This window comes from Vulpes vulpes, chromosome 10 (genome assembly GCF_048418805.1).
Source record: "Vulpes vulpes isolate BD-2025 chromosome 10, VulVul3, whole genome shotgun sequence".
NCBI classification, from domain to species: domain Eukaryota; kingdom Metazoa; phylum Chordata; class Mammalia; order Carnivora; family Canidae; genus Vulpes; species Vulpes vulpes.
Window position 1 is genome coordinate 98,748,570 of NC_132789.1, and position 25,199 is coordinate 98,773,768.

General features: G+C 44.1%; 1 protein-coding gene across 1 annotated transcript in view; it reads left to right on the forward strand.

Annotated features, from left to right (window-relative positions):
- Positions 1–25,199, forward strand: part of KLHL2 (kelch like family member 2) — a 99,063-nt gene that overhangs the window by 9,210 nt on the left and 64,654 nt on the right. The window contains exons 2-4 of the mRNA XM_072724990.1: positions 4,863–4,988; positions 16,644–16,750; positions 24,843–24,964. Coding sequence (XP_072581091.1) covers positions 4,863–4,988; positions 16,644–16,750; positions 24,843–24,964 — 355 coding nt within the window. The remainder of the gene's footprint in view (positions 1–4,862; positions 4,989–16,643; positions 16,751–24,842; positions 24,965–25,199) is intronic.

A 25,199-nucleotide genomic window follows, 5' to 3' on the forward strand; every position in this document is an offset into this window, starting at 1 on the left:
GTTGCCCGCCGGCTGCTGGGTGTCCACCTGCTGCTGGGTGCCCACCTGCTGCTGGGTGCCCACTGGCTGCTGGGTGCCCGCCTGCTGCTCGGTGACCGCCCGCTGCTGGGTGCGCACCTGCTGCTGGGCACTGGCCTGCGGGGAAGCCCGCAGAGAATGGGCATGGGCCCACGGCCACTCCGGACACCACAGCTGCCGAGCACCCTTGGTGGGTCCGGCGAGCCCTGTGGGGGGCCTCCCTGCCCGCAGGGGAGTCTTGTGGCTTTTGAGGTGACGGGGCTGGGGGGCGCAGACGGTGGCCCGGGGCGGAGCATGTGAGCACACCTGGGCCCCAGGTGCATCTGCGGCTGCATCCTTCACACGAGGGTAGCGTGGATTCCCCCGGGAGCACCCCTGGCCCCCCAACAACCCAAACCTCGTAAAGTGCTCGTTCTCAGTCCGAGATGGTTGGCCCTGGGGGGGTGGGGCATAGCACTCGCCTGTTCTGTGTCTTTGGGATCCTCCGTAGCTGCCTTCCACCCCCTCCTGGGCCCCGTCACGCTGTCGTGGCCCCGTAAAGGGCTCTCCTGAGTCTTGGGGTGAAGGGAAGCTGCGTCGCCTTGAGAGGGCATCGCGTGGGCCCTTTGGCTCCCGCCCCTGCGCAGGGCACCACCGCCCCAGAGCAAGCACTAGGCCTGGAGCAACCGTCGTCCTTTCTGAGGTCGCGTCCCCACGAGGACCCTGACCCTGGCGGGAGAGCCCGGGAGCAGCAGCCTCCGCATTCGCTGGTCTCCGGAGCTCGCTGGCCGCCAGCGGGGGTGGGGGCCGGATCGGAGGGGCCCCCTGGCCTGCAGCCTGTTAGCCCGCCCAGCTGTGGATGGGGGCCAGACCCCTGGAACCCTCACCCACTTGAGAGTGTGTTTTGGTGACGACAGGCTCTTAGCACAGTTTTAAGCCTGCTTGGGCAGAGCGTGCGGGTGGGGAAGGTTCACGAATGCAAGAACCTGAAAAGTGTCTCCTCCGGACAATTTGAGGAACTCGGTCCTCCTGGTCCTCCTGGTCCTCCTGGTCCTCCCAGTCCTCCTGGTCCTCCCGGTCCTCCCGGTCCTCCCGGTCCTCGCGGCCGCCCAGGGGCTTCTCTGGAGCAGGTGCTCCCGCCTCGGCGGGGAGCCGGGCCCGGTGGGGCGGCCCTTCACCTGCCACCTGCCTGCAGCGCCGCTCGCTTCACACCGGGCCCCAGGCACGGGCTTCCCGTCACTCGGTTCTGCTTCTGGAGAGACCCTGACACGAAGGCCGCGGGACGGGGCATCACGGGGAGGGCGTCCGGGCTGCAGCCGCAGCCCTGTGCGCCGGGCACTGTATTTCTAAGCAGCTCTCCGTACAGAGAACACTTAAAAAAAAAAAAAAATCAGTGTTATTTCTCACTTATTCCTTTAAGCCTTTGAATAAAGTCTTTTCTCGTAGAGTTTTGGAGCACATCAGAGAAAGCAGGAGCCGAAAATAGCCTTAAGAACGCACCAGCGTAGATCCCGGTGGTTATAGTGCGGTCTTAAAGTTACTTAATCCTATAATGCAGGAAATTTTAATTCATAATTTCTTAAGCAAATATAAACCCTCTTGACTCTTAAATGATGTCATTCTTTCTCGGGCTGAGTCGCTTTCGCTCCCATTCTGAGCCCTGAGAAGCCTTCTGTGATGGCTTTGCCAGTCCTCAGTCTTCTGCTTCTCCTCTCTTGTGCGCTCTGAAGTTACTAAACTGGAAGCAGACGTAAACCCTGACTGGCTGTACGTGTACATGTGGGCATTCAGCGTTGTGTGGTCAGCAAGTTTGCATAGTTTTTTTTTTTTTTTTAAGAATTTATTTATTAAGGAGAGACAGAGAGAGAGAGGCAGAGACACAGGCAGAGGGAGAAGCAGGCTCCCTGCAGGGAGCCCGATGTGGGGCTTGATCCTAGGACTATGGGACCAAGACCCCTGAGCCAAAGGCAGACGCTCAACCAGCGAGCCACCCAGGCGCCCGAAAGCTTGCATAGGTTGCGTGTATCTGCATGATTTCCTTTCCCCTACTGTTTTCTCTGTGAAAGAATGGTGGGGAAATAGCATTATGAGGTTGTCTTCTACTGTGAAATATTTCCCAGTCTCCTCGTCAGATCTCAATATTCTTTCATCCTTGGCTCCTAGACGTGCTCTTCTTCTCAGGCCAGGTATGGCTCATCCCTCTCTTCACGCACATACACACGTGCACACAAACACACAGGCCACGGGTGCACCATCTTGCTCTCCCAGTCCAGCTGTGGGCTCACCCCCTGGAGGCCGTGTCTTGTACTCATTTATTTGTAAAGCCCCTTTAAAAACTCTCAGAACTCTCCAGGGGATGGGGACAATGCAAATCCTCTAAGAATCGGATGCCTAGGGGATCCCTGGGTGGCGCAGCGGTTTAGCGCCTGCCTTTGGCCCAGGGCGCGATCCTGGAGACCCGGGATCGAATCCCACATCAGGCTCCCGGTGCATGGAGCCTGCTTCTCCCTCTGCCTGTGTCTCTGCCTCTCTCTCTCTCTCTCACTGTGTGCCTATCATAAATAAATAAAAAAATTAAAAAAAAAAAAGAATCGGATGCCTAGTCAACCACTGTTGAGTCTTGGGACGCAGAGAAATAAGCAAGGACAGCATCTACGGTTGAGGGTGGGGGTTACAGCAAGGTTTGAGCGCCCGAGTTTCATTGCTTCATGTACTTTCTATGTAATCAATGATCCCCACATTTCCATCCAGCTAAAGTTCTCTCTCCAACTCTAGACTCTGATATGCCAGTGTGATATCTTTACTTGGATGTCTGATAAGCAACATGTATGAAGCCTAAGCCCTTGATCTTCCTACCCCCAAATCGGTTCCACCTGCAGCCTCAGCCGTCTCAGTGAATGGAGACTCAGTCCTTCCAGTTACTCAACTCAAGAAATTGTTCGGATTTTCTTTGACATGGTACATGTAGCCTGTCAACGAAGCTTGTTGGCACTACCTTTAAAATAAGCCAGAACCCAACCGTTTCTCATCACTGCTCCTACTGCCACTGCTACTCCCGTGCCCTGAGCCCCGTCATCCCCTACTGCGTTGCTCTCCTAAGTAGTTAGCCCTCTTTCATCTTTGCCCACATGGTCTATTCTCAACCAACAGCAAAGTGATCCTTTGAAAACGTCGGTTGGATTGTATCAGTCTTCTGCAATGCCTCCCTCTTCCACTCGGGGTAAAAGCCAAAGTCCTTATAGCATCCTACAGGCCCTACATGATCTGCGCTTCTTTCTGCGCCCCCCCCCCCCCCCGCCCCCAGCCCCAGCCATGGTCTCAGAGTTCCCGGGACACACCAAGCACGTACAGGCCTGTGCTATAGCTCTTCATTCCTTCTGGACGTTCTCTCCCCTAGTCCTCGTTCTAATCATACTTCTCATTTGGGCTCTTGATGACCTGATGACCCTATTGACTAGTGCAAGATGCAGCACTCCATACTCTTGCTGTCTGTACCCTGCTGTTTTTCTTGTATTCATCACCCTTATTTTCTGATGTGCTTCCTGCTTCACTGGTGGGTTGTCTCCTCCCTGTCTCCCCTCTCCCCTGCTAGACTCCAAGCTCTTTGAGAATAGGCGTCTTTTTTTGTTCATTGTTCACATATATTCCAAGTGCCTAGAACAGTGCTTGGTACATAGTTGGCACTCAGATATTTGCTGAATGAATTTGTGAGAGGTAATATTTTAAAAATGAATGATCCTTTCAAAATGGGCCAGGAAAGGAAGAAGTGGGAGGAGAAACGCATCAATAAATAATGCTTGCCTATTTTTTGTGAGATATATACCGTATGATTTCTTTAGGCTTGATTTGGCATCCTGACTTTTTTTTTTAATCTAATAGTTCTATTGAGATATAATTTACATGCCCTAAATCCACCTATTAGAATTGTACAAGTCAGTGATTTTTAGTACATTTCTGGAGTTGCGCAGCCGTCTCCTCAAAAAGTTAGCAGTTAATTCCCCTTCCCAGCCGTGGCACCCTGATTTTATTTGTTAATTTTTTTTTTTGCCTCCGAGACTCAAAAGAATAATTTATACAGCAATACAGATCTAGCTCATGCTTTTAAAAAATTTAAATATGAAGTTAAGTATCATTGCTTAATGTAGGAAATGGTATTGGATATTAGTAAAAAGAATGAGCTCAAAGACTCAGGGTGACTCGAGTCTTACCCAGCTCTGCTATTTAGTTAACCAAATTATTTTTTTTTGCCTTCACCTTTTTATCTATTAAATGGGTATCATAATAGTAATGAGTTCACAGAGCTGTTGTGAAGATTAAGCAAATAATGCAAGTAAATGACTTAGCGCTGTTGCCACCGTTTAGCAAATACTCAATAAACTCTAACATGATTAATTGTTGCAAAAGCAGGTCTGACATATGTGGGGTAAATAACCTGGGCAGTGGAGAGCGAAACTCAAATCAGATTCTGAGGCTTTGAAGTTGGTGTAAAATATGATCCTGTCCCTGTCTTGTAAAATGCTTGTAAATAATATATGACTACAACGGATTGTTAAAAGCAGGTTAATTTCTAAGACAGAGGATCATTTTTCAGCATTTTTACTTCAAGTTGTCTGTTGAACCACTTCTACTGAATTTTCTGAGCTTTGACACTGTGGAAGTGATTACCCGCTTTTTTTGGTTAAAATCCTAGTGACCATCAGAAAATGTTCTGAATTTTTGTGTGTTAATCTTACATTGGGATATGCTGTATGAGTGTGGGAGACTCATTGTTATCTCTTGTAGGCTGATAAGCCTGGACTAAATTATCTGTAATAAGGCCTTTTCTGTTTATTTTTGTTTGTTTGTTTTGTTCTTTTTATGTACAGATGCACAAAGCAGGGTCATCAGAAGCCTCTCGATTCAAAAGATGATAATACTGAAAAACACTGCCCAGTGACAGTGAATCCTTGGCACATGAAGAAAGCTTTTAAAGTCATGAACGAATTAAGAAGGTATTGTTGCATTCATATACATGTAACCATGGGTCTCTTCCCTTTATTTTTCAGTTGTTTATAGTGAATATACTCTTTGTGCCTCATTGTTGCTTTGTGTGATACAGAGAAAATTAAAAGCTTTTTCGGCAGGTGTTTTTTTTTATTTTTATTTTTATTTTTTATGAGAAGCAGGGGTGGTATAAGACTTCTGTGTCCCATATGGTAGCCATTAGCCATGTGTGGCTCGTCTGAATGGAGATGTTCTGTAAGTGGAAAATATATAATGGATTTCCAAGATTTAGTACAAAAAAAGAATGTAAAATGTGTTTTTAATATGTTTTAAGAATATCAATCGCATTTTGAAATGATAATATATGGGATATTTTGGGTTAAATAGATTATTGAAATTATTTTCACTTGTTTCTTTTTTTAATATGATTGCTACAAGATTTTGACATTCCATTATGTTTTATATGACACATGTATCCCATGTGTCTCTTCTGGACAGCATTGGTCTAGGGTTTCTAACTTACCACCAAGAATATGGAAAGAAAACGTGACTTAGGTGGTGGTGGTCGTAGTGGTAGTAATTTTGAGGACCGGTACCTTCCCGTGGCTAAGGTAATTCTCAAGTATGTTGAGAATCATAATTTTGAGAATCACTGATACGAAAGAAGCGACTTTAAACGTTGATTGAGAGGCACTTGGGTGGCTCAGTCAGGTAACCGTTTGACTCCTGATTCGGGCCCAGGTCGTGATATCAGGGTTGTGAGATGGAGCTCCGCCCTGTGCTGGTGGTGGAGCTTGCTTAAGATTCTCTCCTCCTTTCTCTGCCCCCCCCCAAAAAAAAAGTTGATGGGTGCATGAGTAGTTTTTTAATTAAAAGACTAATGTATGTAGTAATAGTCTTGGTTTAGTTTTCTTAGCTGTTTGTGAAAGACATCCCCCCCCCCCCCGCCCATATATTTGAAAGCTTGGACTACAAAGAAGGGAATGACTTATACTTTTCCTTCAATCTGTCTGTGCTATGTCTTTCCTAAAAGCCCACGCTTCGGGTCCATCGTTTGTTTCTTCTTTACTTAAAGATTTAGCGAATATTTATCTTTTGGGTGCCGGAGATAGAATGGTGAGCAAAAACAGACATGTAGCTAATGCTTGAATGCAGGAAGCAGGCATTAATCAGAGAATTACACACATAATTTACTGTACATTTTAATGGTAGTGCTACAAAGGAGGGCCGCCTGGTGCTGTGAAGGTGGATAACAGCGGTCAGAACGGGCTTCCTTGGGAAAGTAGAAATAGTTGTGCTGAGATCCAAAGCAAAATAGAGGTAGAGAAATGAAGCCAGAATGGGGGGGCGGGAAAGATTAGGGAACAGGGTTCCAGGCACGGGGAATGGCAGGCCCCAAGCCTGGTGGTAGGCGGGAGCTGGCCTCGTGGGAGGAACTGAGGGGCAGCTGGAGTGCAGACGGCCGGGTCGGGGAGGTTGGGGGGCCTCAGGCAAGAGAGAAGCCTGAGTGGGCAGGTGGGGCCCAGCAGACTTAGGGCCTTATACATTTTGGTCTTTATCAGGAGTTGTCATGGGAGGAAGCCACTGGAGACTTTTAAGCAGGGTAATGACATGATTAGATTTTCATTTTGAAAAGAACAGGGGCACCTGTGGCTCAGTGGTTGAGCATCTGCCTTCAGCCCAGGATGTGATCCCAGGGCCCTGGGATCAGGTCCCGCATCAGGCTTCCAGGGAGCCTACTTCTCCCTCTGCCTGTGTCTCTGCCTCTCTCTCTCTCTCTCTCTGTGTGTGTGTGTGTGTCTCATGGATAAATAAATAAAATATATATTTTTTTTAAAAAAAGAAAACATTTGCTACCAGGTGGAAAGTGGTTTGGAGAGAGATTCGACTGTTACATATTTGACTTGCTTCCTAGTCCTGCTCTGATAGTATTTTTGTTTTTATTTTTATTTATTTATTTTGCTAAAGACTTTGAGAGCGAGGACTCGTGCAAGAGGAAGGGCGGGGAGCAGCAGAGGGGTAGGATAGGGACAAGCAGACTGTCGGCTAAGCGCAGGAGCTAAGCTCAGAGAGTGAGGAAGGCCTTTCCCAGGACCATGAAATCACGACCTGAGCTGAAACCAAGTCTGATCTTTATCTGACTGTGCTACCCAAGTGCCCCATTTTTTATTTTGATTTTTAATACTAATTATTTTCCCCCCAATTTTTGTTTAAATTCTAGTTAACATACAGTGTAATGATGGCATTTTTAATAAACGTATTTTCATTTTAGTCTTTGGGCAAATGCAGATAGATAGTTGGGGTAATCCAGCAGGCCTGGCTGTGCTGTTTCAGTTTTTTAATTCCATTGTAACAGTAGTTATTAGAAAGTAAACTGCAGCGGTTCCTAAATGCAACAGAAAGAAACGTAAGAAAACAGTCTGGTCATATGAAGACTGTGGTTTTTAATGGCTTCTTTTTTTCTTTGAAAAGTCTTGAAAGACTGGCTCTTTCTGGTCCTGTCCACATTTCCTCCCCCTCCCATGGGGCGCGGTCGCTGTGACCTTCCGCTGGTGGGTAGGTCTCTGTTGACCCAGGCCTGACTCACTAAACTTCAGGGAAGGCGACACCTTCTCCTGAGGTGGGTGACCCAGGTTTGGGGACAAACTCTTTGGCCTTGGGCCAGCTCTTTTACTTCCCTGAGCCTTAGCTGTAAAATGAGGGGCGTGGGCGGGATGGAGCGTCAGGTTGCTTCTCCAGCATTCTCTGGGCCTGTGAGGTGCTCTCCTGCTGACCTGCGCAGCGTGAGGGCCTTGCCTCATCCTGGCATTGTGCAGCGCCAGCCTCCCTGCACCTATTTGTCCCGTTTTGGGTGTGGACTGTATGGCTGTGAAACAGTACCTCCTCCTTTGTGTTGCACCCTGCACCCGTTTCGGGAGCTAATGTGTCACAGGCTGGTAGTTGATGCTGATGTGCAGAACAAAGAGCGACCTTTGAAAGGCCAGAGGGTGTTGGCTCCCAGCCCTCTGACCGGGATTGTTTTAATACAGTCACTGACCGGTGGTGTTTTAAAAAATAAGCTCTCTTTGGAGTTCATCAGAACCCTTTTGTTTGTTTTTAACGTCATTCACTTCTCTCTTACCCCTTCTGGCCCATTTGAGTAATTAAAAAAAAAAAATCTCTGATGAGGCCTCCTCCTTAAACAGCTGGAAATCTTTGATTTCCTGTCATTGCATCAACTTCCTGCCGCCAGGAAGGGGTAGCTGAGAGTGGTTTCCTGACTCCTGGGAAGGGGGAACTTCCTTGTTCTTACCACTCTGCCCTTGGGCCCTCACGTCTACCTCGTAGCATTGCAGCCAAATGAGAATGAGAGAGAGAGAGAGAGAGTTTATGAACCTGAACCTGATGGAAGTAATAGATTTTTGGTTTTGTTTCTTTTTTAGACAAGAGGCCCAGATAGAGCTCCCTGTCCTGGCCCAGTATGAGCTTGCATAACGTAAAATTACTTGGTTTGCGAGCCCTGCAGTCACTCCTGAACAGTGTATTCCACAAGTGTCTGAGCAGCTGGCTCTCCTCTGAGACCAGCAAGCAGGCCCCGGAAGGCGGAGCGGGGCCCCTGGACTTGGCCGGTCCCCGCGGGCGTCTGGATCCCCGCCTGAGCCGTCTGGGGCGGGGGGTGGGGTGGTGGAGGGTTGTGAGCCCAAGAGGGTGTGCACAGGAGAACTCTAAGCAGCCACAGACGTGGTTTCTGCTGGGCCTGCTGGAGCATAGGATTAGCAGAGGAGAGGCGGTTCCTGGCCTGGGTTCCTGGCCTGGGTCAGGGCATGAGCTAGGGAGCGGGTAAGCAGAACTTGCTGGATAAAGCGAATCAAGAGTTCATGCTGCGGAGTCTGTGCAGAACAGGCTAGGAAGCAGGAGAAGGACAGAATCGTGCAGCTTAAGTGCCGTGGTGCGTTTGGACTCCATCCTGTGGGCAACGGAAATCGGGGAAGCTTTTGAAAAAGGGAGCAGCACTGTAAGATTAATGATGTTGGAGGAGCAACCTGGCAGCGTAGTGAAAGGACGGGTCTTTTTAGCAACACACTCTGGCAGGAAATTCAGCTCTTTAAATTTCCCAAGCGTGAATTGGCGGGGGTTGGAGTTTTTCTGAACACTCACATCTTCAGAATCAAATCAGTAGATCTTTACAGGGTGCTCGTTATGTGCAACGGCTGTGCTGGGTCTGTGGAGAAGACAAGCAGACGAAATCTCGGACGTATGTTTTTTTTGAGAACGTCATGCTGTGGGCTTTTTGAGATGACCAAAGAAAGGAAATGTCAAGAGGTAGCATTTCGCCTTCAAAAAATTTTAAACCGAAAAACTTCATTTTGTGGGTTATGGGATAAGACTGTATTTGAGCTTGAAAAATTTCAAGGGCTCTTAGTCGGGGCCCCACTGTCACTGGTTCAGAAGGAAGAGAATTTGATCCTTAAGTTCGGTTTAGGAGTTGAAGGTTTTCAGTAAGGATGAGTCGTGGGAAGCAATTCAAACTCGCCCCTATTCATCACATATAAGCCATAAATACTTACCGATTCAGTTATAGCAGCAGTTTTTACATTTGCAAAGATAATTTAAACAAAAAAGCCTGAGGTTCTGTCTTAAAGGAGTGTTTATTGTAGTTTTTTTCCTCGGGGACTTCTAGACCTTGCGGATCCAGACCGCTAGTCGGATTGTGTTATCTGTTGTGCATCTGTGAAAAGTTTGAGTTGTGGCTCTTCAGTTATTTGTATTCTGTTGCTTAGATGGCAGGTGAATTAAAGAACAAACTTAAGTGAGTCTGCCTTTCTCTTCATAGCTTTATATCTCTGTTTGTAAAAGAGATTTTTAAAAAATTTATTTATTTATTTATGATAGTCACACACAGAGAGAGAGAGAGAGAGAGGCAGAGACACAGGCAGAGGGAGAAGCAGGCTCCATGCACCGGGAGCCCGATGTGGGATTAGATCCCGGGTCTCCAGGATCGCGCCCTGGGCCAAAGGCAGATGCCAAACCGCTGCGCCACCCAGGGATCCCTGTAAAAGAGATTTTAAATCACATAACGATGTGAATTTTTCTTTTCCGATGTGAATTTTTTATTACTCTAATATTTATTGTTTTTCCGATGTGAATTTTTTATTACTCTAATCAATATTTATTTTTTCCTGTGAAGAACTTCAGGTAGTGAGGTTCTTTTGCTTTCATGTTGTAGTAGAGTAGACTCTAAAACATTCTTGGAAGGACAGAGCAGTTGGGAAGAGCCCCCAAGTCAAACAGACTCGTTTATTTAGAAAAATTTAAGGTGTAGTTTGAAGCTTCTTGTCTCATTTTAACTGGTAATCTTCCACAGTGTTTCTTAAGCACATGTGATTGGTCTCTTTTTTTTTTTAATATTTTATTTATTTATTCATGAGAGAGACAGAGAGAAAGAGAGAGGCAGAGACACAGGGAGAGGGAGAAGCAGGCTCCATGTAAGGAACCCGACATGGGACTTGATCCCAGGTCTCCAGGATCACACCCTGGGCTGAAGGCGGCGCCAAACCGCTGAGCCACCCGGGGTTGCCCTGATTGGTCTCTTTTTAAGGGGTGTTTATGGAGCATGGGTAGACTCATTGCACATTTCAAACATCATGAATAACGGGTAGTAGTGAGGTAGTTTACTAACCTGACTTTGTGTCTTTTCCCTTTTTCTGCGTTGTTGAACACCTGCCACATGCGAGATGGTGCTCTGTTTCAGAGCTCTTAAATTAGAAAATCAGAAGATCTCACTCTGGCTTTTTTCTTTAAATTGTCATAGCCTAGCGTACCTCATGATTTAGCTCTCCAGTTAAAAAGAATATTTTATTTTATTTTATTTTATTATTAAGATTTTATTTATTTATTCGTGAGAGACACAGAAAGAGAGAGAGAGGGAGAGAGAGAGAGAGGGGCAGAGACACAGGCAGAGGGAGAAGCAGGCTCCATGCACCAGGAGCCTGATGTGGGACTCGATCCCGGGTCTCCAGGATCAGGCCCTGAGCCAAAGGCAGGTGCTAAACCACTGAGCCACCCAGGCTGCCCCTAAAAAGAACCTTTTAATGAGGAGGTTCCCTTTGTATACATCCTACATTTCTACCCCATAGTCAGGCTTTCGTTCGCATATTCAGAAATTCATCTCTGCATTACTCTTTCCCCCCTGAAATCCCGCGCCTGCCTCATTTCTCTTTTCTCCCTCCCCACCAGCTTTCCTCTGTCCCTAATATCATCTTTCACTTTATTTCTAATCATCCTTTCCGTCTTCTGCTCTCAACTGTGACCACGTGTGCTTGTAGGTCGTCAGATCTGGAGATGTCTCCTTCCCTTCTCTGAGGTATTCGGTGACACGCTTTCCCCCACGTCTTCCTGTAGCTCCGTCTTGTCATGTTTCACGTCATCCTGCTGTCTCGATTCTATTTGAGAAGAATAATACCCTCTATTCTGGGACCTTTTCGTAGTTCCAGGCCGTTTCCAAGTCCCTGTAGTAGGTTTTCCTACCTTTCCAACCTGACGGCCACCACTTCCTGCTTCCTGTTTGAAAATCTCAGCAGGTGCAAGTCTGTTGAGGGGGCCGTGCTATTTTTTAGGACTTTTACTGTGATGGTGAATCTTACTAAGCCCAACATCTAAGTCTTTTTCCCTGTGCCTAACTGCCACGGAAATCCAAATTCATATCCAAATCAAACTGTCACGGTTTTAAGAAGGAAAAGGAGACAGTTGGTGACACTCGGCACGGAGTTCTGTTGCTCTTCGGAGAGCATTGACATTACAGCCAGATTGCATCTCCCTTGTCTGCTAAATGAAACTGTCAGTTATAGGAGGTTTGGTTAAATATGACTAAGTCAGCAGCCGGGAAGCCTTTCACCGTTAAATCAGCTCATCCCCGGGCCCACCCCCCTCCGTGATGCAGCCGTGCGCCCAGCAGCACCCACGTCTGGCTCACCCTCTGGTTCCTGCCCAGTTCTCAGTTTCCTTAGCTTCTCTCCTTCTTGCCTTGATTTCTGACCCTTGCCTCGTTTCTTTTTATGTTTTGCTGTTGTTCCTTTATCCTAACAGCCGATGCTGTTCAGAGATGGCTTCGGGCACGTTCCTGGCTGTGGGCTGTGGTTTGCCGACAGCTCACCTCACCCGCCCGGTGCTTCGGCCGTTACCCTGACTCCACTCCATGTGGCAGGAGCTCCTCCAAGTTTTCCCTGGCACCTGGGGAAGGAAGGTGGACGGGTGCCATGTGATCGCCTCACCTCCCCCACTTCCAGGAGAAAGTAAATTCTTGTTTCATGTGACTACTAATTATTTTTGACCTCTCAGAGCCGGTTGACATATTTTATTTTGAGAAGATATCACAACGGTGATAGGTTTTTCCAGTCTTAGGAATTTGGGCACTTTATATCAGAAAACTAAAGGCTGTCTTGGTATGTTTGGGCAGGTTTCATTAATTTTGTTTTTATTGGAGTTCAATTTGCCAACATATAGCATAACACCCAGTGCTCATCCCATTAAGTGCCCTCCTCATTTTCAAAGCCGTCTCTTTCCTGAGAAGGACCAGTTTGCATGATGTTGTTTCATTTAGGAGGTAGAGTGCCTTTCATTTTTCTGGGCAATTTGAGTTTTACATAAGGCCGGTATTTGCTCTTCTCCACGTTTGAGCTTAGAGACAACTTCTTTGCAAAGCGTCCTTCAGGTTGGACTTGGCCTCTCTTGTGCGTTCTCAGACACCCCACACCTGCCCCATCTTAAAAGCTATAGATTCCTTTTGCAGTTAGCCACTAGCTTCTCTGTTTCTCCCCACTCAACTGTAAACTCCGTGCTTTCACGGACATTATCTTGTTATTGTAAATGCACATAGTGCTTGGTGCACCAGTAGCCACTCTGGATATTTGATGAATGAGAGAATAAATGCGAAATTTGCTAAGTAGCAAGTTTATTTGTCTGATTATTCTGGAAGAGTTTTTCCTTCTGTTCATTCCCTCATTAGGTCTCAAGTAATAGGATTACAAACTCGGAAACGCACCATGTAGTCTCTGGGTATGGGCTGCTATACAAATTGCTCTTATTTTTAGGTAAGGTAAAAATTGCCAGACTTTTCATTTATAGCTCACTCCTCCTCACCCAAAAGTTATTCTACTTCTTATGAATGTGCACATTTGGAAAGAGGTAAGGGCCAGACTCAGACGCACTGATTGGAAGATCAGAAGTTTGGCCAGATCTCTCTTATCTCTGAGTGCTCTTTTAAAATATGTTATTGCTGGAGACAAAGAGGTAAAAACTGAAGCACTAGCACTAAATATGTTACTGTTTTGGAATGTTTAGATTGTGTGTGACTTAACCCAGGGTTTGGCTGCATACTAACTTGGCAGCGTTTTTACCTTGTTCGTTAGCTAACATCAGTTAATAAGCCGGAAGGCCAAGCTAATTATGTGACAACCGGCAGGTGTTATGCTAGATGGTTTCGATCAATGAGTAATTGAAAGTGAAGCTAGATGTAATTAATTATGTGATTTGGGGGTGTTCAAGTGTAATTCCACTTAAGTTCCATCTTGAAACTAGAGCACTAAGAAGGATTTCCTACACAGAAGGAAAATAGGCATCAAGACGTATTCGACTCACCTTTGAGGGGTGTCCTCATGCTCTGATCCTTATAGAAAGCCTAGATGGCCCCATCCTCCTCCTCCTCCTCTTTTTCTTTTTCTTTTTTTTTCTTCCTCTTCTTAAGAGAGAAAGAATGAGAGGCAGGCGGAGACAGAGGGAGAAGCAGGCTTTCTGAGGAGCAGGGAGTCTGATGTAGGACTGGATCCCAGGACCCCAGGATCATGATCTGAGCTGAAGGCAGATGCTTAGTTGACTGAGCCACATGGACGCTCTGGAAGCCCCATGCTTGAGAGACTGTGTGCAACTCTGCTGACCCTCAACCCATCCTTCTCCTGCTCTTTGCTCGCTCTTCTCTCTCTCTCTGTCTGCCTTTCTTCTGGTAGCTGCAGGAAGTCTCTTCTGACCCCTAATCTGATTTAAATGCTCCCCTATTCCCATAGCACCTTTTTGATGTTTTCCACTTTATCCTATAATCTTGGCATTGTCAGTCCTTTCTGCTAGACTCCTTAAGAGCAGAGATGATCTTGCAGTGCTTTGTTGAATTTTATTTTATTTTTTTAACTGTTCTTGTAGAGTTAGTGCTAAAACCCCACTAAAATTATATGTAGAACTTCAAAAAATTTCTTTTGGTATATAGTATGTCAACTAATACATTGGTGTTACTTGACGTATACTTTTTATTCCCTATTTTATTTGAGCTTTCACAGGTCTTGAAGCCACACAGCTTTAGGAGATTTTGTGTGGTGGTTAAAGGCTTTGGAGCCAGACTCCATGGATTTGAATCCTGGCATTGCCACTAGTTGGGACTTAAGGCTGATTGTTCATCTTTTTTTTTTTTTAAAGATTTTATTTATTTATGAGACACACACACACACACACACACACACACACACACACACACACACACAGAGGCAGAGACACAGGTAGAGGGAGAAGCAAGCTCCATGCAGAGAGCCTGACGTGGGAGTCGATCCGGGGTCTCCAGGATCACGCCCTGGGCCGAAGGCAGCGCTAAACTGCTGAGCCACCCAGGCTGCCCTGAGATTGTTCATCTTTAATCTTACTTCCCCAGCAACACATTTGGGGGTAAAAATTGTAAGAATACCAACCTTATAAGATTGTGGTGGGGTCTAAATGAGATAATACACGCAGATAAAGCTCTTGCATGGTATTCTCCTAAAAACACCACTGACTTTTCCCACTCTGGTTACTTGTGAGCCCATGGAATTCATGAAATTACAGAGTGGATTTATATTCTCCAAGCAGACAGTAGACTTTGTCAGTTTTTCACAGTGGAGGAATCACAAATGGGTGACCTTATGCCACCTTTGATGACTAATGTGGGACCTGCCCGGTCTCTCATACAGCATTGTGAGCCATACTTCAGTCTAAAGGGTCCCAGCAAGCTCATTAGCCATGAGGCCTGGAATGCAGTTATTCCCCGTGCAGTGGGACTTCTTTTTTTTAATTTTTTCCTCAACTGGAGGGAAAGTAGGGTCTCCAAAAACTTTTGAACTTTACAGAAACAAGTTTGTAAGCAGTGTGGAAAACCGGAGAACTTCAAGGACTTGGTAAAGCGCACGTGAAAATGTTGCTTGGGGGCTCCTAGGAAACTACAGAAGCAGACGGTCCACCCTTGTAGGAGGTAGAATAGTGGAGGAGGGGGCCAGGTGTGACCTGTGTGTGCTATACGTATAAATTCAGTGCTTGGGCATTTGAGGCGTGGAAAGGACTTTTGGGTTCACCACACCTGTGTTAGTTATTAATGACACAACTTGGGGATCCCTGGGTGGCTCAGTGGTTTAGCGTCTGCCTTCGGCCCAGGGCGTGACCCTGGAGTCCCAGGATTGAGTCCCACGTCGGGCTCCATGCACAGAGCCTGCTTCTCCCTCTGCCTATGTCTCTGCCTCTCTCTCTCTCTCTCATGAATAAATAAATAAAATCTTAAAAAAAAAATGACACAACTACCAGTAAGGTCGATTTTAGAGGTAGATCCTTCCTGCTTGTTCTGGAAGAAGCATCAGCACCACTTTTTGCCAAAAAGATACTCTGTGACATTCTTATTTAGCTGGAGAGTCTCATCCAGCAGCTTGTGTAGAATGTGAAAAATGTTCACCACATGGTTTTGAATGACTTAAAATGGATATTTCAGAATTGGAGGTATAATTATGTTTGCTGAATAATGGTTTGTTTTAAGGTAACAAAATGCTTTTTAATTTTGTATATGGTAATGTTTTTTTTTTTTTTTTTTTTTTTTAGCCGTGAGGAATGAGATAGTTTGCACTGGTAAAATGTTCTGATTAAGTGAAGCCTCGAATGTCTTCTATGCCTTTTAAATAGCAGGTGTAATTGAATATAATTTTACCTTTGCTTGATGACCCAGCATCATTTTAAGTATCTTTTTTTTTTTTGGTACTTTGACCCAATTTGGTTTTCTGCATATGTTTTATTTTGTCTTCATCCTAATGTCAGACTGCCATCTGCTACTTCTGCTGATGTTCTTAATTCAAACGACCTCCCCTTTTATGATCCATTGATGGTTTGCTGCCAGTAATTTATTTTAGGTTGAGAAATCAATGATCAAATTGGGAAGGATTTCTCTATTAAACAAAGGCAAGATTCTGAGTGACGGCCCGATGCATGTCAGGCATCTGTCATGACTGTTTTCTATGTGCTTCATGTTTAGGAATTCTGTTTTAAAGGACGGCAGTTTTGTTTATTTTTTAAAAAAAGATTTCAGAGAGACAGAATGCACAGGAGTAGGAGGGGCAGAGGGAGAGAGAGAGAGAGAGAGAGAGAGAGAGAGAGAGAGAATCTGAAGCAGACCCTGCTGAGTGCAGTGCCCGAAGTGGGGGATTGATCCCAGGACCCTGAGATCACGACCTGAGCCGAAACCAAGAGTCAGCCGCTTAACCAGCTGTGCCACCCACGTGCCCCAAAGGATGGCAGTTTTAAAAGTTAGCCTCAGCTTCGAAGGAGTGGGCTTTTACTGTAATGCAAAGGACGTTCGATACATTGATTATTGGTATAATTAAATTGTTTTTCTCTCTCTGCTTTGTAAACAGTCAGAATTTGCTGTGTGATGTCACAATTGTGGCCGAAGACATGGAAATCTCTGCACATAGAGTGGTGCTGGCTGCCTGTAGTCCTTACTTTCATGCCATGTTTACAGGTATGAAATGTCTTAGTTATGAGTGTTTTTAAAATATATACAGATCTGGGCTTTTCTTCCCACATTTTGTTTTCTTATTAACATTTTACTGTTAGGAAATTAAGTATCATAATGGAAGTAAGTGCTCTTCCTTTGTTTCAAATTCTTTTTCCTCATTGTTTTCCGTTTTTATAATCATGTTGTGTGTATGTGTACATTACGTTCACATAGTCACGATTTTATTCTCAGTTTTCCCCTTTATATTTATATTTACATATATTGGCTTAGTTTCCTTTCCTGCTATTTATAACAACTTTTGGCACTTTATTATTTTGGCAAAAGAAAAGCGTTTTTACTGTTTCCATTTTTAAAAATGCTTTTCACATATTCATGTATTCTTTATGAATAAAGAGATGTTTATTTAATATCCTTTGACTTGGATATATATAAAAAAAATAGGGTGAACACTTAGGTAACTGTAAAAATACATAGAATGATTTCAGTACTTCTGGGGAAAAAGTAGTTTATGCCCATAACACTTAAAGTCCTTAACCTCATTCTTCTTTTCTTTTTTTTTTTTAAAGATTTTATTTATTTTAGAGCTAGAGAAAGAGAGTGAGCGCACGAGCAGGAGGAGGAGCAGAGGCAGAGGGAGGACTAGCCTCCTCCCTGAACAGGTGCCTGACGTGGGGCTTGACCCCACATGTCAGATCATGGCCTGAGCTGAAGTCAGACATGTAACTGACTGAGCCATCTAGGTTCTCCCTTAACCTCATTCTTAAAAAAAAAAAAAAAAAAAAAATTTAAACATGTATTGCGTTTAAATAAGAAATGAAGTCATTATATGTTCCAACAGTGAGCTTATAATCTTAAGAACATTGATAGGACAAACAAAATACTTCTAAATACAAATGTAGTTATATAAAAAAGCACAAATACAAAGCTATTCATACTTTAGAAGTCATGACGTATTTCTTGTGCCTAAGATTTTGCTCAGATACTTCAAGGAATACAGAACAGTGTAAGCGTGCTTCCTGCCCCAGTAATGATATGCACACTTTAAATATGTAGTAGCATATGGACGATGTGGGTGCCCAAAGCATTGATGCTGCTGGTAAAGGCTGTGACGGGCAGCCCTGAGAGAAGGGGATCTGACATTTCCTGAAACCTGATGGGATTAAAGGCTTCACACAGATGAAGAGAAGTGCAGCAGGCCATGTAAGGAGGATGAGCTTAGTGTTTTAGGAGTAGAGGGGTGCCTGGAGGCCCCTCACTATTCAGCCTGTTGCAGCCTTGCTGGTCCTGAACGGAGTTAAATAATCAAGAATGTGGGAAGGATAGCAGAGGGGCTCTGAGCCAAGCTGAAAGGGGCCCTTAGCTGCGGCCGATTTGAAAAGTCGATACCGATGAAGTGGGACTAGTCAAATTTTTATGTCCTAGGATTCGTTTCCGTCTCATGGTTCACGTCTTATTTATTTCTCCTGGACAGTTTTCTCAACAGAGTCTCTAGGCTTGTGAGACGAGGCTTTGAGCTGGAATGTGTTGGCCTAATTTAGGAAGTCCCTAGTGGAGTGCTGTCCCCTGTAAGTGGCATTCTCTCACATGACACTGCGGTTGCTACCTCCTTGTTAGAAACTGTGGGAAACTCATGTCATCACTTAATGTTTCAGTTTCCCTGTCTGGAGAAGAGGGATGATCGTATTACTCACTTCCTAGGATTTTGGTAAAAATTAAATTAGATCATACGTGTGAATTTCCTAGCATTTTACTTGGCACATAGAAAATACAGAATTAATTTTTGGCAGTAATTATGGTTGTTTTTATTATTATTTTAATTGAAGAATAGCAGACACACAGTGTTACATTAGTTTTAGGTATACAACATGGTGATTCAGCATTTCTGAATATTCCCTATGCTGTGACTTTTAGCCCTGTAACTTATTCATTCACTGACTAGAAGCCTGTATCCTCAACTTCCCTTCACCCATTTTGCCCATCCTGCCACTCTCTCTGCTGTGGTAACACGTTCTCTGTGTTTATGGGTCTGTTTCTGCTTCTTTTGTGTTTTTGATTCCATGTATAAGTACAATCTTATGGTATATGCCTTTGTCTGACTTATTTCACTAGCATGATATACTCTAGGTGCATCTATGATGGCTCAGATGCTGATCTCATTCATTTTTTTATAGTTGAATAATATTTTATATATGTACCAGATTCTTATTTTTTCCGTTCATCTCTTGATGGCCATTTGAGTTGCTTTCATATCTTGGCTATTATAAATAATGCTGCAAAAAACATAAAGGTAGATATATATTTTTCTAATTAATGTTTTAGATTTTATTGGGTAAATCCAAAATATATAAAGGACTTCTACAACTCAATACTAAAAAAAAACCAAATAATTCTTTTTTTTTTTAAAGATTTTATTTATTTATTCATGAGAGACACAGAGAGAGGCAGAGACACAGGCAGAGGGAGAAGCAGGCTCCATGCAGGGAGCCTGATGTGGGACTCGATCCTGGGACTCCAGGATCATGCCCTGGGCTGAAGGTGGTGCTAAACCGTTGAGCCACCCGGGCTGCCCAAAACCAAATAATTCAATTAAAAAATGGACAGGGGACCTAAACAGACATTTTTCCAAAGAAGACCAGTGATGGCCAATAAACACATGAAATGTGATGGCCAGTAAATACGTGAAATTGTACTCAACATCATTAATCATCAAGGAAATGCAAATCACACCTGTCCAAGTGGCTGGAATCAAAAAGACAAGAAATAACAAGTGTTGGCAAAGATGTAGTGAAAAAAAAAAAAAAGAGCTTTTGTGCACTGCCGGTGGGAATGTAATTTGGTGTAGCCACTGTGGAAACCAGTATGGAAGTCCCTCAACAAGTTACAAATAAGCATACCATATGATCCATCATTTTTCTTATACTTGAAATTTCTAAATGTCTTTATATTCTATAAGAGTAGAATACTGAGGAAGCCTTAGACTATTTTTTTTGATGACTGTTTGATTTTCCACAGAGTTACAGAAATATAGTGGTGAACTTAAAACTGCAACAGCAAAGTTAGTTTCCTTTCCCTTCAAAAGGTGGCACTTAGAGTCTCCAGTTTCCTTGAGCCTTAGATATCTAGAAACATGAATGTTGGATAGAGATGGTACATCTTGTTACACCTTTTCTTTCTTTTCTGTTTACTTTGTGATGTAAACCACATTTCATTTGCACTTTTTTTTGTGGTCTGACAGTTCCCAACTCTTCATGTTTTAGCTGATACCCAATTTATGAATATGAAGGCTTTGCTTAATGATGGTAATGAGAGTCCCTGAGGATATTCTGATTCTATAAATATTCCTAGTTGTATCTCAGTTACCTGGTGGGTGGGTACTTGCAGTCCTACCTGTTTCTGACTGAGGATATACCTTCTATATGTAGTCAAATTTCAGATTGTAATGTATGAAGGTAGATGCAAAATAAGGATACTATATTAATTTCTGATATATATAAAATGAATACCTCAATTGTGTTTTTTTTTTCACAACGTTTTTGAGACATATTTTACATATTATAAAATTTACCCATTTCAGGTGTAGTGGTCGGTGACTTCTAGTAAATGTACTGAGTGGTAAATCATTGGAACCTTTTTATTCCCACATGACTGATCTTGAAGTTCATCCATGTCGTAGTCTGCATCATAAATTTGTTCTTTTTAATTGCTAGATAGATACAATTCTATGGATATACCATATCTTGATTGTCCATTCACCAGTTGATGGACATTGGGTTGTTTCCAACTTTTAGCTATTAGGAATAGTGCTGCTGTGAATTTCCATGAACAGTTGGTTGTGTGGACATTTATTTTCATTTCTCATGGGAGTAGATACATACGAGTGGAATTGCTGGGTCCTATGGTAAATTTCTGTTTGACCTAAAAAGGATTGCTATGCTGTTTTCTAAAGTGCACCATTTTACATTCCTACCACTAATGTATGAGGGTTCCTTCCCATTTCTCCACATCCTTGTCAACACTTTTTTTAACTTGTTGTCATTCTGATGGGTGTAAAATAGCATCTCTTGTAGTTTTAATTTGCACTTCCCTAATGACTGATGAAGTTGAGCATCTTTTCATATGCTTATTAGGCTTGACTTTTATGGTTCTGTAGCAATAGGTACTATTCACCTTTCTGGCAATTTTTGAAACCACTGAGTAGTACATCATTTGTCAGGTAAGGAAGATTAGGAGATTTGGTCTAGGGGTTTAGTGTACATACTTTTTTTTTTTACGATTTGCTAGAATATGAGTCCATTATTTCTTTCTCTGGTCTTCTTTTTTTCGATCTGAAGCTCTGTTAAACTTTAATATAAAAAATATAGTGAGGCCAACCAGTAGACCTTTCCATGCTTGCATTGCATCATACATTATGTATATATATTTTCTCCTGCTTAGTGGATAATCAGAAGTATTTGCAGTGGCATGGGGCATTACCCTACTCTTCTTTTGTTTTCCTGTGACTCACCTATTAAGAAGTGGGGAATATGCAGATGTTCTTTTTTGGCTCTTGTTTTTAATTTCCCATAAATTGTAGGGGAATTTTTCATTCAGATTTTGTCACTTAAAAAAAGAATTCTGTTACTCAGCGTAATTCCAAGTATTTGGGTAGAGAAGGGAGGTGAAAAGTAATTCTGTGATATATTCACAGGTTTTTACTCTGTGAAGTATGGGCCTATTTAGAGCAAGGCCAGGTGGTTTAACTGTTACTTGAGAAAGTGTATGTCAGATTGGGTTCTTATGTTTTAAATTACTTGTTACAAATGCGGTGTTTAAAATGCTTTTTTCTCTTACAAATACATTTGAGGCTTATTTAGTGCCACAGGCTAAAATATCTATCTGATATCTAGCGGGAGATACTGAATTTTTAGTTTTACTCCTTTGTTTTGTGCTTTTTGATGATTTCTTTGTCATACTGAACATGATTCGGTAAGTTGGAATACGAAACAGTAGACCATCATTTCACTCATCAAAGTGCTTTCTCTTTCACTCATCAAAGAATATTTATTGAGCATGTTTTTTGTGGTAGGCATTATCTGGACTTTAGAGATGAACAAGACAGATGAGTCCCTGTTCTCATGATTCTCCTTGGAAGAAGAGGAGAGGGTAGAGAGTAAATGCAAAGAAAGAGTAATTTCTGATATTGCTGACTGCTGTGAAGAAAATGAAGTAGGGTCTTGTGCATAAAGAGCCTAAGTTACGCTGTTGTAGGCTGCACATGACAGAAACCCCCTGGTTTAAATGGTAAGGACATGTATTCTCTCGTAACTGGGACGTCGGCTGGACACCAGGCATAGTCAGATCTGCAGCTTGAGAATTTCATCAGGGATCTCACTTCCTTCTGTGTCTCTGTCCTTCCATTGGCAGTAAAAATGTTATCCCGAGGTTGCTTCCCCTTGTGAATGCCAGATGTCTATTAGAGTGGACCCAACATCTCAAGGAAGGACAGGGAGGGAGTGCTATTTCTTTTTTTCTCCCTTTGAGGGTCTAGTAGACCTTTTCTTTTCTTTTCTTTTCCTTTTTTAAAGATTTTATTTATTTATTCATGAGAGTGCGCGTGAGAGAGAGGCAGAGACATAGGCAGAGGGAGAAGCAGGCTCCATGCAGGGAGCCCGACGTGGGACTCGATCCTGGGTCTCCAGGATCATGCCCTGGGCTGAAGGCAGGCGCTAAACTGCTGCGCCACCCAGGAATCCCTAGTAGACCTTTTCTAGAAGTGACTCAAACTCGACCAAAACTGGTGGAGGAACGCAGCTACCATGTTTGTCTCAGATTAGTAATAGAGTTGAGGAGTTACGTGCCATGACCATCACAGACGGTGGCTGGCAGGGGCATCCAGGTCCGCTTGCCAAGATGAAAATACCGGTATGTCAGTAGCTTCTTTGTAACCCAGAACTAATGACAGACAAAAGGACGATAATGATTAGATCACATGTGAACTTGAAGAGTAATGGAATAAAATTTGTTTACTAAATGTAACTGTAGGGATGCCTGGGTGGCTCAGCGGTAGAGCATCTGCCTTCAGCTCAGGACACGGTCCCTGAGTTCCGGGATCAAGTCCCACATCGGGCTCCTGCAGGGAGTCTGCTTCTCCTCCCTCTGCCTATGTCTCTGCCTCTCTCTCTGTCTCTCTTATAAATAAATAAAATCTTAAAAACCTGTAATAGTAAAAGGTGCTTGGCATAGGACTAATTTTTCAGTCATATATGTATAAATTAAAATCTAAGCTAGGTCACGGCTGGGTCCTGAGAAGTGAGTTCACTTCTGGAGAGCTCAGTACCTGGCTTTATCCATGTGTGGCCTCAGGCCCTGCAGGGCTTTACACATCACTGGAGCCCTACAGGTGAATTAGCTGTGGCCTTTGTCTACAGTCCAAGTGGGAATTACCAGTGTCTTCACTTTTGACACAAAAGAGCTTCCAGATGATGCAAATCCCATCTGTGTACAAGATCCAGAGAGAGTAGAATAGGGACATGTGTTGTATTGCAGATGAAGAACTACATATTGTATTTCTCAACCCTTCTTTTTTCCTCCCTTTTTTTAGAGGGAAAAAAATGTGCTGAGGCAGCAGACACGTAATCCAGGCCCTTGTCTTCCTGCCGTATAGGCCTGTATACCTTTCTCTCATTACCTGTCTCCCTTGCCTTCTGGTCCCGGGGGATGGCCCCTCCTGACCTTCCCCGGGAAGTGGCCGGATACTTTTGAGATATTTTCGCTCTTAGGAGAACAGCTTCTTTCTGAGAGCTTGTCAGAGATGATCTCCAGGGAAGCATGCAGTTAAATGTCCATCGCTGTTATTATTTCTGTCCTCCCAGGGTTTGGGTTTACCGAGGAATTTTGTGTAATTAGGATTCCCGTAGGCTTTTGTAATAGCTTATGGTCACAGACAGTGTACCATGGCTAAAAAAGAAGTGAACTTTCAAGAAATCCTGAGGCTGTTCTGTTGTTTTTCCAACAGGAGATGCTGGATTAAGGTGAAGGTGAGCGGGGGCAGCATGGTTTTGCTGCCGCTGCTTTTATCTTTGAAACCTAATGGCACCAGAGCTTTTCCGTAGGCGTCTCAGAGCACTCGACATCACTTGTAGACTGTCCTCGTCCTTTTACATTGAAGTTTTCTTTCCCCGCCAACATCTTGGGTCTTTTTATATTTATTGTCCACGTGTGTGTGCTCACCTGCTGCCTGCTTTCTCTCCCTAAGCTCCCCTCTCTTTTCTGCTTCCCTGTTTCCACAAGAGGGGATCTTATTTATGATCCTTGCACGTTCAGTTAGCTCAGTGAGTAAGGGAGTGAGGAGGGTCCTACAGCACTTTCTAGCAGTCAGTGACATAGCAGAGTGTCTGGCTTCAGTAAGAAGTGCTGGTGTGGATGGGATCTACCGTTTGTGGATGAAGTTACCGCAGATGACAAACAGGAACAGAACTTGGGCTAGAAGAGCCCTGTAATAAGCCCTTGTCCTTGACTAACCCTTTTATGATCCCTCTTTTGTCTTGCGTTCCCTCACCGCCTTCTGTAGTTTATGTTCTGGTTGTTTCCTGCATGAGGGTGGTGCTGTCTCGGAGGTCAGAGCCTCTGTGTCCAGGGTAGGCCACTCGTGCCCGTGGCAGGCACTGCTGTGCTTGTGGGGTGAACGCTGCTAACCAAGTGAGTCCTCCTCAGCAAGTGCTCATTGCTGTTAGCCCGAGGGGGTAACATTGTGACTCTTCTAGTCATGAGTAGAAAGCCAAAAAGAAGAGCTGCTCAAAAGCATGGACCAAAAAACCCAAACTGCTCAAGAGCATGGACGGCGTGAGATGCTGAACCGACAGTGCCACAGGTGCTAGAGTTGGGCACATGGCAAGCTCACTGCTGAGATGTGATTTCCAGGTACAGGTGACTAACAAAAGTACATTTCGTCATTTGCTCATCATTAGCTTCCAGGGGGAGGTGATGGGATGCTTTAGGCCTGCAAAAAGCGACTGATCGTGTCGCCTACAAAATATAGTGAGTGGCAAGGAAATGGCATTGGTGTTTTCACAACAGCGTCTTGCCGTAGCGTCACTCTTCCTCCTTTGTGTTTTAGGTGAGATGAGTGAGAGCCGAGCAAAGAGAGTTCGCATAAAAGAGGTAGATGGCTGGACCCTGAGGATGTTAATTGATTATGTTTACACTGCGGAAATTCAGGTTACAGAAGAAAATGTACAGGTAAGAGTCAACCCCTCATATCGTGTAGCTGCTTATACATGCCAGTTTTTAAATCACAGGAGCATCCCCACACCATAGTATACCTTCTGTACCAAAGTGATGGAATTCATTGTTAAAACTGAATTTCTAAGGGACGTTTGGAACGATGACACCTTTTTAATGATGTTTCTGATTTCAAAATCTTCTATAGTCTCAATGTTCCAATCTTTCAGTTCTCTGAATGATGCTTGCTTGT